Raw genomic sequence first — 13,347 nt, 5'->3', positions numbered from 1 at the left:
TTTATCTTGTGGTTGTTGCTGTTGCAAAGCTGTCACCTTTGTGCTGATTTATTGTGAACTCACCGGTGTGCAGTATTGACTTTTGATTTGTGAATAAAGTGATGACTGCAAACATTTCTAATCTTAACTACATATTTGGTGTTCTGTTCACACACATATCAGTGCGCTATTAAAAGAGGACCACAATGGCATTACTAATGATATATTGTGTGAACAAATCTCAAAATATAGCTACTTTTCAAGTGATAACTAAGTGGTTTTTCTTGTTTCTTGAAATGTGGTGTCATTTATTCATTTGTTGTCCATTTCTCACCTGTTACAACTACAAAAAGTGAGATTATTAGCCTAGTTGTCTAACAATCTAACTTTTTTAATTTGCTGTTCATATTGTCTTGCTTGTACAATGTTTTGTCGTGTTTATGTGTCTATGTTTGATATTTCAAATTTGTGCATAAATTGACCTCTGAACCCTCCAAGTTCCAGTAGTCCTGTTATCTATGTATACATGTCCTTGTTTGTGTTGTATGTTTGAGATTATTTTATTATTTGTATTTAAATTAACCCCCTTCTTGCTAGCAGAGTGACCAAAATGTATCCCCCTTGTTAGCAAAATGGTCAAAATGTACCCCTCTTGTTAGCAAAATAACCAAAATGCATCCCCCTTATTAGCAAAATGGCCAAAATGTATCCCCCTTGTTAGCAAATATCCAACATGTATCCCCCATATTAGCAAAATGGCCAAAATGTATCCCCCTTATTAGTAAAATAATCAGAATGTATCCCCCTTGTTAGCAAAATAACAAAAATGTATCCCCCTTGTTAGCAAAATGGCCAAAAATGTATCCCCCTTGTTAGCAAATAACCAAAATGTATCCCCCTTGTTAGCAAAGTGGCCAAAATGTATCCCCCATATTAGTAAAATAATCAAAATGTATCCCCCTTATTTACAGAAATGCATGAAAAAAACAGAAGAGTCTAAGAAAAGTCCTTACAATTTGTAACCCTTGAAAAAAGGGGATTATTATATCGGGTATAAGTACTTTGAAACAGAACCAGTGGATATTTCATTTGCGATAAAATTTCTAACACACTTTTTGTCTCTGTGCTCCACCAGCCGTCCAGACATCGCCCTCCTCTGGTTCCTCATCCCATTCAAAGCTGCGAAACACCTGATATGTGACCAGTACAGGTGGCTGACCATCAAGATTGTCACTGCTCTCCTGCTGCTGGCCATCTTGGGTCTTTTCCTCTACAATATGCCTGGATACATGGTGAAGAAAATGTTGGGGGCCTGAGATATCTGCTGGAATTTACTGTTTCACACACAGAGAAATTGTTTCACTTGTAAGTTTGTATTGTGTTCTTGAAAGAGTTTTGCCACTTGACAGAATACACCATCAAGTTGTAGATTATAAATGTTGCTACAGTACTCAATACGGCAAGCTCATTCTCATATTGACGTGTAATCACTAAAATCCATTACTGCAATGTAGTGGTGAAAATTTGTTATTATTTCACAATGATGTTTTATCTTGCTTAAATTATTATTATCATTATTATTTATTATAATTATTGTGGTTGTTGCTGTTGCTGTTGCAAGACTGTCACCTTTGTGCTGATTTATTGTGATCTCATCAGTGTGCAGTATTTGTCTGTCTTTTGAATTTGTGAATAAAGTGGCGACTACAAACATTTATAATCTTAACGTCATCTGTTCACACATATGGCTGTAAAGCTCTCCAGCGTCGCCCAGTGACAGCTGCTTTCACTGGGTCTTAAACATAACAAGTTATTTATTGACAAATTTAAGACTTTTCAGTCTTCTTTTATAGAAAAAAATATATATTTTAGCCGGTATTTTTTACAAAAATGCTGTTTGTTTTGGTAGGCTAATTTGAGTTATATGCATTGCTGTGATGGGAAAAACTGGGAAGTAGTCAACAAGTAGTCAAATAAAGTTGTACATGAAGGAGGTATCAATTTCTGTACCTTTGGCATTATTCTGGAATTAAAAATCTTTGGCATCATACTGTTTTGTCAGTATTACTTTACCTACTATCCTTCTGCAGACACCATGTCTAGGGTACAATTGGCGATGAAATTGAGAGGATGACATGGTTTTGCTAAGTTTGACACAAAAGTGCGACTAAAGGTTCATTTGGAGGATGCGGGCATCGATCCCGCTACCTCTCGCTTTGCGCTTACTGCATCCTGCCTTGTCCGCCAAAGTAAGCCCAAAGTAAGCCCAAATCAGCCAATCACGTTCGTCCTGTGGGCTTACTTTTAACCAATCACGTCCCTCCTTGTTCTGCCGCCGATCTCTCGATCATTCCTTCTCTGACAATTCGTCTGTGATAGTGATTTGGTAAGTAGTGAATTACTCTGTTATTTAACGTAAACTTTTACGGTTTTAGACAGTAAATAAACAGAAAAACGTGTCACTTAAGTTAATATCAAATGTAGAATCAAATATTAAAAAGTAAAGTTAGAAAAATAGCCGCTGAGTAACGTCAGTGTTTGAATAGTGGTACAAAATGGCCGGTAACGGGACAGGTAACTTCACCATAATCACACCGATTAACTGAGTCGGTTGAAGGCACAGGTGTGTTAAGAGCAATGATTTATTAATAGTTCATTAATCAATATGGACGGTACAATACGCCCGTATGGACAATAAACTGTATTCCCGTCCATATGAACGATAAACTGTATGTAACGTTATGTAGGACAAGAGATTGTAGCCTACCATAATTTATGTGATGTATACCAATAAACTCAGATTAAGAAAATATGTACACTAAATCACAATTAATTGCTAATCTTGTTTGTTTGCGAAAATTACTGCAATGTCACATTTTCAGTGTTGTACCGAATGATATACAGTATTCACATATTATAATTTTATGTGATTTATCAAGTGGGGACACTAAAATGTTGTGCCTCATCTTTGACCCATATACAGGTATCTTTCAGATAACTAGAGCTAACAGTCTTTTCTTTTTTCATTCAGATAATGTATGCGTACCCAGTTTTTCGTCGCCAGTCAGCCACCTCAACCAGGCTGCTGATGGCGCACTCGGAGGAGGCAAAGACCCTCACAAACACCGGGTCTGGTCTCTACCATTTGAGCTAATCCCCCTCCGTAGTGTCTTTTTTGTGATATCAAGTGATCGATTTTGAAGGAGACCTCTTTTCTAGGGGCTATATGTTGTGTTATGTTTGAAGGGTGCTTCATAGTAGGCCTTTTCGCAAACTTTCATAGATATCTATAACTTTCACAGGCTCCCTCAGAGAAGATCCCATCATATACGGTGCTGTGGTGCCATCTGCTGGTATTAAATGGGACTGCAGGTTATATATTCAGCCAGCTCTGTATTAACACTGAGGCTCCGGTTGGGACTGGTAGGTTAATATTCTGTGCAAAAGAGATTAACTTTTGACGCGTTATGGATCACAGCGAGACTTTATAATATATTGAATAGGACTGATGGGACAGTATGCTTGATATTTTTGTATAAACTCTGTGACGCACTTTAGAAATGCTGTTTTCGTTGAAGGCTCTCCTCCTAAGATGAGCTCATGCGTGCGTGCATGCGCGTATGCGATGGTCGCTGGCATGCACGCACACGGTCACGTTATGTTTAACAATTATCAATCAATTCACAAAGACTACCGACATCTTTTAAGGTGGAACATTTCCTTGCATGCAGGGTTGTAGCCAGGATTGTATGAATACTGATGTCGTGCATACCAGAAGGCGCAGCATTGAAAAGGAATTAGAAAATCTTTTTAATTTTAACAGAGTCAGAGTAAGAGTCAGAGAGTTGTGAGTTAGAAATTCAAATGATGACTTTTGTATCTCAATTTCGGTTTTTGTTTAATAATTATGAATTTAACCCATACTTATAACTGTCATCTCATAAATTCAACTATTTTATCTAATAACTTTTGACTTTTTATCTCGTAATTATCACTTTTTATGTCATTAATTTAATTATTTCCCCACAACTTTGCTGTTTTTTTTATATCTCATAACCACACTATGTCTCTCATAATTATGACTCACCATGGGAATATTTATTAATCAGTGTTAGTTTTCATCATATCCATTGTACTATTATAAAATTATATACATTTCATATTTATTTAGTGGTTGAAACAGTGTCTGGTTAAGAAAAGAGGTATTGGAGGATGCGGGCATCGATCCCGCTACCTCTCGCATGCTAAGCGAGCGCTCTACCATTTGAGCTAATCCCCCTCCGTAGTTTCGCTTTTGTGATATCAAGTGATCGATTTTGAAGGAGACCTCTTTTCTAGGGGCTATATGTTGTGTTATGTTTGAAGGGTGCTTCATAGTAGGCCTATTCGCAAACTTTCATAGATATCTATAACTTTCACAGGCTCCCTCAGAGAAGATCCCATCATATACGGTGCTGTGGTGCCATCTGCTGGTATTAAATGGGACTGCAGGTTATATATTCAGCCATCTCTGTATTAACACTGAGGCTCCGGTTGGGACTGGTAGGTTAATATTCTGTGCAAAAGAGATTAACTTTTGACGCGTTATGGATCACAGCGAGACTTTATAATATATTGAATAGGACTGATAGGACAGTATGCTTGATATTTTTGTATAAACTCTGTGACGCACTTTAGAAATGCTGTTTTTTTTGTTGAAGGCTCTCCTCCTAAGATGAGCTCATGCGTGCGTGCATGCGCGCATGCGATGGTCGCTGGCATGCACGCACACGGTCACGTTATGTTTAACAATTATCAATCAATTCACAAAGACTACCGACATCTTTTAAGGTGGCACATTTCCTTGCATGCAGGGTTGTATCCAGGATTGTATGAATACTGATGTCGTGCATACCAGAAGGCGCAGCATTGAAAAGGAATTAGAAAATCTTTTTAATTATAACAGTCAGAATAGAGTCAGAGAGTTGTCAGTTAGAAAGTCAAATGATGACTTTTGTATCTCAATTTCGATTTTTGTTTAATAAGTATGAATTTAACCCATACTTATAAGTGTCATCTCATAAATTCAACTATTTTATCTAATAACTTTTGACTTTTTATCTCGTAATTATCACTTTTTATGTCATTAATTTAATTATTTCCCCACAACTTTGCTGTTTTTTTTATATCTCATAACTACACTATTTCTCTCATAATTATGACTCACCATGGGAATATTTATTAATCAATGTTAGTTTTCATCATATCCATTATACTATTATAAAATTATATGGCCTACATTTCATATTTATTTAGTGGTTGAAACAGTGTCTGGATAAGAAACGAGGTATTGGAGGATGCGGGCATCGATCCCGCTACCTCTCGCTTTGCGTTTACTGCATCCTGCCTTGTCCGCCAAAGTAAGCCCAAAGTAAGCCCAAAGTAAGCCCAAATCAGCCAATCACGTTCGTCCTGTGGGCTTACTTTTAACCAATCACGTCCCTCCTTGTTCTGCCGCTGATCTCGCGATCATTCCCTGTCTGACAATTCGTCTGTGATAGTGATTTGGTAAGTAGTGAATTACTCTGTCATTTAACGTAAACTTTTACGGTTTTAGACAGTAAATAAACAGAAAAACGTGTCACTTAAGTTAATATCAAATGTAGAATCAAATATTAAAAAGTACTTTGCTGTTTTTTTTATATCTCATAACTACACTAGGCCTATTTCTCTCATAATTATGACTCACCATGGGAATATTTATTAATCAATGTTAGTTTTCATCATATCCATTATACTATTATAAAATTATATACGTTTCATATTTATTTAGTGGTTGAAACAGTGTCTGGTAAAAAAAAAAAAAACAGGTATTGGAGGATGCGGGCATCGATCCCGCTACCTCTCGCATGCTAAGCGAGCGCTCTACCATTTGAGCTAATCCCCCGTTAGCAACATATTGCTACATGGCATTTATAAACATAACATGTGAATGGTTGATCTTTGTTTACGTTCTTGTCGCTACTATATTGCATTTAAATTTTCTGCTACTTTATACAACTCCACTACCTTTCAGGAGCAAATATTGTAACTTTTACTCCACTAAAGTTATTCGATAACTTTAGCTACTGTAGTGTTACTTTGCAGCTTGCATTATGCATCACAGCCAAATTACCACATTTTGAAATTAAATAGTAGACAGGCATACTAACAATTTTGATACTTCAGTACATTTCATATCAGATACTTTAAGACTTTTACTCAAGTACTATAGGTATGGGTAACTTTTACTTTTACCAAAGTAATATTTTAACACAATATCTTTACTTTTATTCAAGAACCTTTTGGTACTTTTTACAACACTGCAGTGATGGGAACACACCCATTAAAACTCTCACCTGCACACAAAAGGAGATCTCAGGTTCATCCTACTCATCTTTTGTCCCTCTCAAGATATAGTAAATTAAAAACAAAATGTTTTAAAAAATGTATAAGTTGTAGGCTAAATTTCACACATGTTGCTCGTGTGAGCTTGCAAACATTCTTGCATCACAAATCCATTCTCACCCAAATGAACCACAACCATTTATTTCACAACTGTTTATTTATTCAAAACTCAAAAGATGAGTGTTCTGTTGATGTTTACATGGTCGATGAATGCAAGTTCCAGAGCAGACGACAGCCAGTTTGCAAAATAAAAATAGCTGGGGAAGGACTGGGAGACTTCCTTGGTGTAACTGGATGCTGATGATGACCAGTCGACTGGTCGCAGATTTGTTTATACCGGCTTTCTTCCAAACTTCAACTCATACACCCTGGGCAACCCAGAACAGCAAATTAAAAGTGTAAACACAAGATCAGCAAGAAACACATGATTAAAGCTGTCATGTGGAAATGTGTTTGTATTAATTCTGTGTCAGGGTCCCTTATATTTTATAATAAAGCATTAGAACTGCTACAATCTCTAACCACGTTGTCAGTCTGTAGGTGGCTTTCCACCTCTAACTTTTAAACTTATAGGCGTCTTCATGTCGGCCTCAAAGACACGACTGCAGTTTACCAGGATCGTGCGACATCGGACAAAAATCTCCACACAAAAATACATACATATACAAAATATCACTCATTCACAGTCAATGTGTAACATTCTCATGCTCAGATATGTTGCTGATCAATAACGAATAATCGCAGAGCACTGATCACACGCCTTGAGTCATTACACCAAAGAATTTCCTTCAGCGTTTCTACATGCCATGAACCCACCATAACAAAAAACTAAAAGCTTGATGCTGACTCAAGCACAAACCACAACTCAAAAAACAAACATGGCCTCAGCTTTCAACTCATGTACAGTAGGTTTTGCACCAATTTTGCTACAGATAGTTAATCTAAAGGAAATATAAGTTAAATAAATAAGAAATTACTATTAAAAAGTCACTTTAGTTACAGTTTTAGTCGCTCAGGGAGTGTCCTGATGGCAAATCGGAGCAGCGTTGTTCTGTGCTCTAATAGAAAGTATTACAGCGCACCAAAGGCAAATAAATAACTCCATAATGAGCAAAGACATTGTCCTCTCAGAAATCACAATGTCGGTAATATTTACAGACTTAAAATTCACTGTTTTCCATAATAACCTCCATGCCAGTCTTGGTTCTGTGTTACTCATGCTGAAATAACTGGGATATGTGGTACATTACTGTTGTGTAGGCAGGGAGGAGCAGCAGATGATGATGCAGAGTAGTTGTGTGTGTGTATAGTATGAAGACGGCCAGAGGGCGGATGGGGGGAGGTTAAGAACAGATATACATATGAGGAAGAAAGGAAAAGACAGACTGAGAGCAGGGATAATGGTGGAGTATTTATAGAGCGTGCAGAGTAGAAAACAAATGAGGGCAAAAAGAAAAGGAAAGGGAAGATGGAGATGGAGATGGAGATGGAGATGTCAGGGTGGAGGGAGATGAAGGGTTCAGTATTCATCCTGGTCCAGGTGAGCTTGTTCATCGAGGTCTTCATCCTCTGGAGGCGCAAAGCCTTCCTAAAAACACACAAAATAAGGTATTAATCAAGTTATTTTCTATTCACGATAACATTTTCCACTGTTCCACTCGCTTCTCTTACTCCTTGCAATTTCTTACCCTGCAAGCCTAACTGCTAAAAATGTATTTATACATAACTATCATAAGCTATTTCATTGAGTGGCCTGGAAGTGAAATAGTCTTGACAGAATGGAACAAAACTTTGTTCAGACTACGGAGCCTCGTGTCAGTATTTTAGTTTTTGGTCACTTCTGTTACCCGACCAGCCCACAAAGCCATATTCACAAGTTCAACTTCCGTCAACTTCGTAAACATTCTTCATTCACGTTCGTGCTACAGCTGCAGCTGGATATACAGTACCACTCAAATGGGCCCAAAAAAAACATTATTCTAATCTAAACATATGGAACAAGCCAAACAACATACTGTTGAGAAGGGTTATTTCCCAAGGCAGATTAATAGTAATTTGTCTAATTAAAAATGTTTGAATCAGGTTTATTTAAGAGCAAAGAGGTTGAGATTTCACTTTGACTCTCTGTAGTCTCTCTTGAATCTTGACTGAAACTGTGTAGTGCAGCATGTATTTGTTGCTGATTATGGGAAGATACCTCTGTTGCGTAGAGAATGTCAATTATCTTGCTGAGGATGGGGTTGTTTTCACTCTCGTGTTCCTGGCAGATCAGCTCAATGTCCCGTAGTTTGCTGAAGTAGAAGTCTCTCTCCTTCTCTAGTCCGTCTACAGTCAACTTCAGCTCCATCAACTTGGACAGGAAAGAAAACAGTGAGCGACCATGCACAAAAACATAGATGGTGTGGGTTCAGAGTATAGTTGTCCTTCATCTCCAGGCAACTCTACCTGTTGATTTAGCTCCATGATCTCGGCATCGCTGCCACCGTTTCTAGACAAAGATGGATTCTTCCTCATAACTGGAACGTTGTGTTGGACCCGCTGTGGTGTTGGCATGTTTTTGGGAACTGTTGGAGATGTCCTCTGTGGTCCTGGAGCGGTCAGAGATGTTCAGACATGTTTTTTATTTGAGTTAAAAGGGATTGGCTGCATTAATATTGGCTGTGTAGCATTGTGGCGATGGATATAGCACATTATAGAGAGCTGATGCTATCAGCTTATAGCATAATGTTGTGCCTTTGGTATGCCATTTTTGTGAAAGGATTTCAAATTGTTTTTTTTACAACAGAACTGCTTTAAAAGACACAAATTTGGATTGCCAGATTTTAAAAATCCGAATTATGAATAAAAGCTTGACAATTACTTTAAGAGGCCTCAAAGTCAAACTGATTTAAGTCAAAATCTTTTAAGACAAAAACATCTGCGTCCTGCCAAACCTCTATAAGTGCTTCAGCAGAGGTGTTTCAGATCAACTCAAAACATGCCAACAAAATGCTGTTGTTTTAAAATGCAGTCTGCCCATTAACAACCACACTGCTTAACCAGGCTTATGACACACTACAAGTCAAATTAGGTTGTTTGCCATGATTTTCAAGCAAAAAGCTTTCACAGAGACATAGCAAGGCTGTTCAAGCTGACATTACTCTTGTTAGTAAAATGAAAAAAAAAACTCTCTTTTCTTATCAGCCCAGCTTTTAGAGAGAGATGGAGCTGTTGCATCAGCTGCTTGATGCAGGACTTCTGGCATCACTGACCATGATCAATTAGAATTGGGAAAGCAAATAACAACTGGAGTTGCATGTTTTGGTTTTTTCAACCCCATGAATGCTGCATCCCAATAGTCACTGTGGTGATTATCCCAGCAGTGACTCAGTCATACCTACACAGTGCCATCATGTTGCTTGTGAGTGCCGGGCAGTGAGATGGATCTAAGAGGACAGCAGTCATTCTGTGAATCGTGCTGCTCACACCACTTGCTTGCAGGGAGCGCTTTCGAGCCATCCAAAGCTCAGGAAGACCGTGCAGCAAAGGCAAAACTGTGTGGTTTACCTGGATTTCTCTTTGGTTTGTGGATAAAGTGATCACCTGGGTTGGGGGCGGGGGCCACGTCCTGGCCCTGTCTGGCTAGTAAAGGGTCGTACTCCTTGCCGTCGTAGTTGGCGTCGAAGAACTTCTTGAACCACTGCACAAATTCAAAGTTGTCCTGGAACTTCCCTTTTACGAGCTTTTCTACAGGAATAATCTGGAGGGTGGAAACAGGAAAATGCTGTGATTTAACACGCAGTTTATGCCACTGTTACACAATACAAACGTAGGAAAATTATCAACAAATCGTCTTCAATATGATCAAAAATGATGATAAAAGTGTTCTGACTTTGTCGACACTCATCCTTTTGAAGGCTGCCTGAAGAACTTTGAAGTTGTGTATAAATTCGTGCTCCAGCTTGGCTTGAAATTTGACCTTCTTCAGAAGGATACAACCTGGAAACAACATGTCCATGAACTGGCAATATGCCGCTCCTGGAAAACACAAACACACAACAATTAGTTTTCGATGTCTTGTTCTGCTGAGCAAAACTGATCATGAACCATCTGGGGAAATACATGGACCTGTGGATGTAAAATACATGGATACATAGGGGATGTGCAGTATACTACCATAATTTGGATTGTGATGATACTGATGATGGCCGCTACAGATGATCTTAGGCTATTGTTGTTTCAGAGATTGTTGTGTTTTAAATGTGTCTACATGTTCTGCCTCTCACAGCATTGTACATTTGTCCAAAGATTAAGTCTGTTTTTAATTACAACTTTAGCCTTACCTGAACAGAGCTGCTCAATCTTAGTGTAGGTGAGATGCAAAGAATCGTTGACCCATGCCAGCATGTCATGTCGGCTGAGGTTGTCAATGGACACAGATGTTGCGTACACATTCACTGCCATCCCCTACCTGCAACCAACAACAGAGGAAGAGGGAGTCAGTCGATCAGTTTGTCTGTTAGCTGAATCTCACAAACTTTAAATGGACTTTGGTTGACAGTTGGGTCACGGGGCAAAGAACAACCTAAAACAAATCACAATATTTCAAACTGATTACTTCACGTGTCTTTGATTGGCCACTGTATGTAAACAGATATACACAAGTTGCTCTAATCCTATAATCAAGTGGGGCCCTTCTCAATCTGTCAAGATCCAACCCCATACTGAACCAAGCTGCCCACCATGTAAGCTTGACCCAACCTTCATGGACTTGAACTGAAATACTTATTTAGAGCTACAAGTAAGGATTATGTCAATACTGATCAATCTACTGATCCTATATCAGTCTGTAAAAATATCTGTTACAACTTCCTAAAGTCTAGCTACAGTATGATGACTATTTCATAGTGATGTGCATATTATGCCTTGTATATATGTTCGGTTTGTATATATTACACATTTATACAAATACATGTGTCATATGTATAAATCATTTTATATGTGACATACATGCCATGTTTGTATGGGCTGGACATGTAAGTCAATATTTGAAATTGTTTCATATATGATTTGTACACATATATCGTATATTGGAATTCCATATGTACATATATTATATTTGCGTATGGGTGTGTATATATCAGCCGATATATCACTATCTGAATTCCTTTACTCAGTACAATATTAACATCGGTATCGGCATCAGCCCCAAAGACTGAGTATCAGTTGGGCTTTAATAGTTTCAGCTCTAGATTTAATCATGGACCTGCTTTATTTGACTTATTTCAATTAACCCATTTCTTGATCTAATTGTTAATGGGGGATGTACTATGGTAGTACTAATTTCAACCCTACTGTTATCTATGCAAACTGTTAAAAATATCTGTCAGTGTGTTGGGAGGATCGCTGTACTTTCTGGAGTGTTCTGGAAGTGGAGATTTTTGGCTGGGTCAGAAAGCATTGCAGCTGTGCAAGGCAGGGCCCGTAAACCCACTGACACCGAGCGAAATACCCTCGATTTGGGACTGTAAACACAGTGGCCTGAGATGCATCTTTACAGTTTCAGTTTTAATCTACACATGTGTTGTGCGCATAATCCCCCCTAGATTAAACAGAAATATCCTGATGTTTGTGAGCAGCTTTACACATCTGGCAGCACCAGCCCTCACCATCCTCCGTGCTCACTTTGCCTGCCTTGCTAAACCCCTTCCAGCGGTGTCACGTCAGAAACACGGCCTGTAACACCTTGACACCCACTTTAGACTTTTAAACTGTGAAACGATGATAGTTAAGAGATCACTCTCGACTCTGGGAGAAATTACAGCATGTCACCACATTTTCTAGTAACAACTGAATCACGCGTCCCTGCAGCAGCAGCCAGCGTAAGCGGTGATTTCTGGTGATGGTACCACTAATAATAATATTGTGCATGCACCCTCAGCAGCGTGCGCTACACCAGCAGCGGGCTCCCATGGGGGCTTGGCTAGCCAACAATTACATGATTATAACTTACAACCAAATAACAAACAATACGTCATGTTAGTGAGACGAATCCACGCAGGGGCCAGCTGCGGCAGGCGCATACACTGCAGTGTGTGTTTATTTCCGATAAATGATCGTATCGAGAGCGGTGCATGAGAAGAAAAAGCAGATCTATTCTCCAAAAAAATGTGCCAGGCCTGTGAGAAAGCTCCGGTAATGACTGCAGCAAAATCCAGGGCGCAAAGCCCGGAGTCTAGCGAGGACAAATGGGCGGGGGGGGCGGGGGGGGACTGACATTTCCAAGCCCGAGCTGAGAACAATAAATGTGGCCGTTTGCTGGGTGCCTTTTGGGTAAAAAAAAAAAAAAAAAAAAGCCGCAACGCTGGCTGCTGCTCCACCAGCGGCCCCCTCTACAGGCCTCCCGGAATACCTCAGGACTGTCAGTGCACGGGAAATATCCTCCCTGCGTGGGAATAAAACACCGCTCCCCCCGCAAACGCACGCACAAAAAGGAGGAACAAACAACAGGAAGCGGGTGAAAGGATTCTTCACGATACTCACTGTATTCAGGAGAGTCTGTGTTGTTATCACGCTGGCTGTATTCCTTATGTCAATGCCCGCTGCTGTCGTCGTTGTCAGACCCTGCGCGGTGCAGTGCTTGCTTGGTAACGGGCCGCCCTGTCTGGGGCTGCAACAATCCAGCTCCCACCGCGCATGCGCCCGACTCCATGCTGTTAAAGGTTCATTATAAATAGGACTTTGGCCTGTTCCAGCTAAGAGACACATGATGTGTGTGGTTGGATTTTTTAAAGGCCTGCTGGTGACTGAGGTTTTAGTGAGATCAGGCCACACTGCAATGTTTTATCTGCTGCTGGAGAGGAAAATTGTGGAGGAAGTGTTAGATCAGTTTCTCAAGCTGAAGTGCTAATAGGACAGTGAGGGCTGAAGCTAGAGATTGTTTTCATTAGCTTTTGATTACAT

General features: G+C 39.4%; 1 protein-coding gene across 2 annotated transcripts; it reads right to left on the bottom strand.

Moving 5' to 3' along the window:
• Window positions 1–6,543: 6,543 nt before the first annotated feature.
• Window positions 6,544–13,059, bottom strand: LOC311253720 (microtubule-associated protein RP/EB family member 3-like). 2 transcript variants are annotated; one of them, XM_084384205.1, is made up of 7 exons: window positions 12,928–13,059; window positions 10,728–10,855; window positions 10,277–10,422; window positions 9,952–10,144; window positions 8,851–8,993; window positions 8,603–8,755; window positions 6,544–7,993 (listed from the first exon to the last, which is right to left on the bottom strand). In XM_084384205.1, exons 2-7 carry the CDS (start codon window positions 10,846–10,848, stop codon window positions 7,925–7,927), a joined length of 825 nt encoding a protein of 274 aa, XP_084240331.1. In that variant the 5' UTR covers window positions 10,849–10,855; window positions 12,928–13,059; the 3' UTR covers window positions 6,544–7,924. The 2 variants fall into 2 exon arrangements, with proteins under 2 accessions (XP_084240331.1, XP_084240332.1); XM_084384206.1 differs by having other exon boundaries at window positions 9,988–10,144.
• Window positions 13,060–13,347: the final 288 nt, after the last annotated feature.

The sequence above is a fragment of the Pagrus pagrus genome (genome assembly GCF_965226575.1).
Source record: "Pagrus pagrus genome assembly, contig: HAP1_SCAFFOLD_37, whole genome shotgun sequence".
Taxonomy (NCBI): Eukaryota; Metazoa; Chordata; class Actinopteri; order Spariformes; family Sparidae; genus Pagrus; species Pagrus pagrus.
This window is presented reverse-complemented; position numbering and strand designations above follow the sequence as displayed.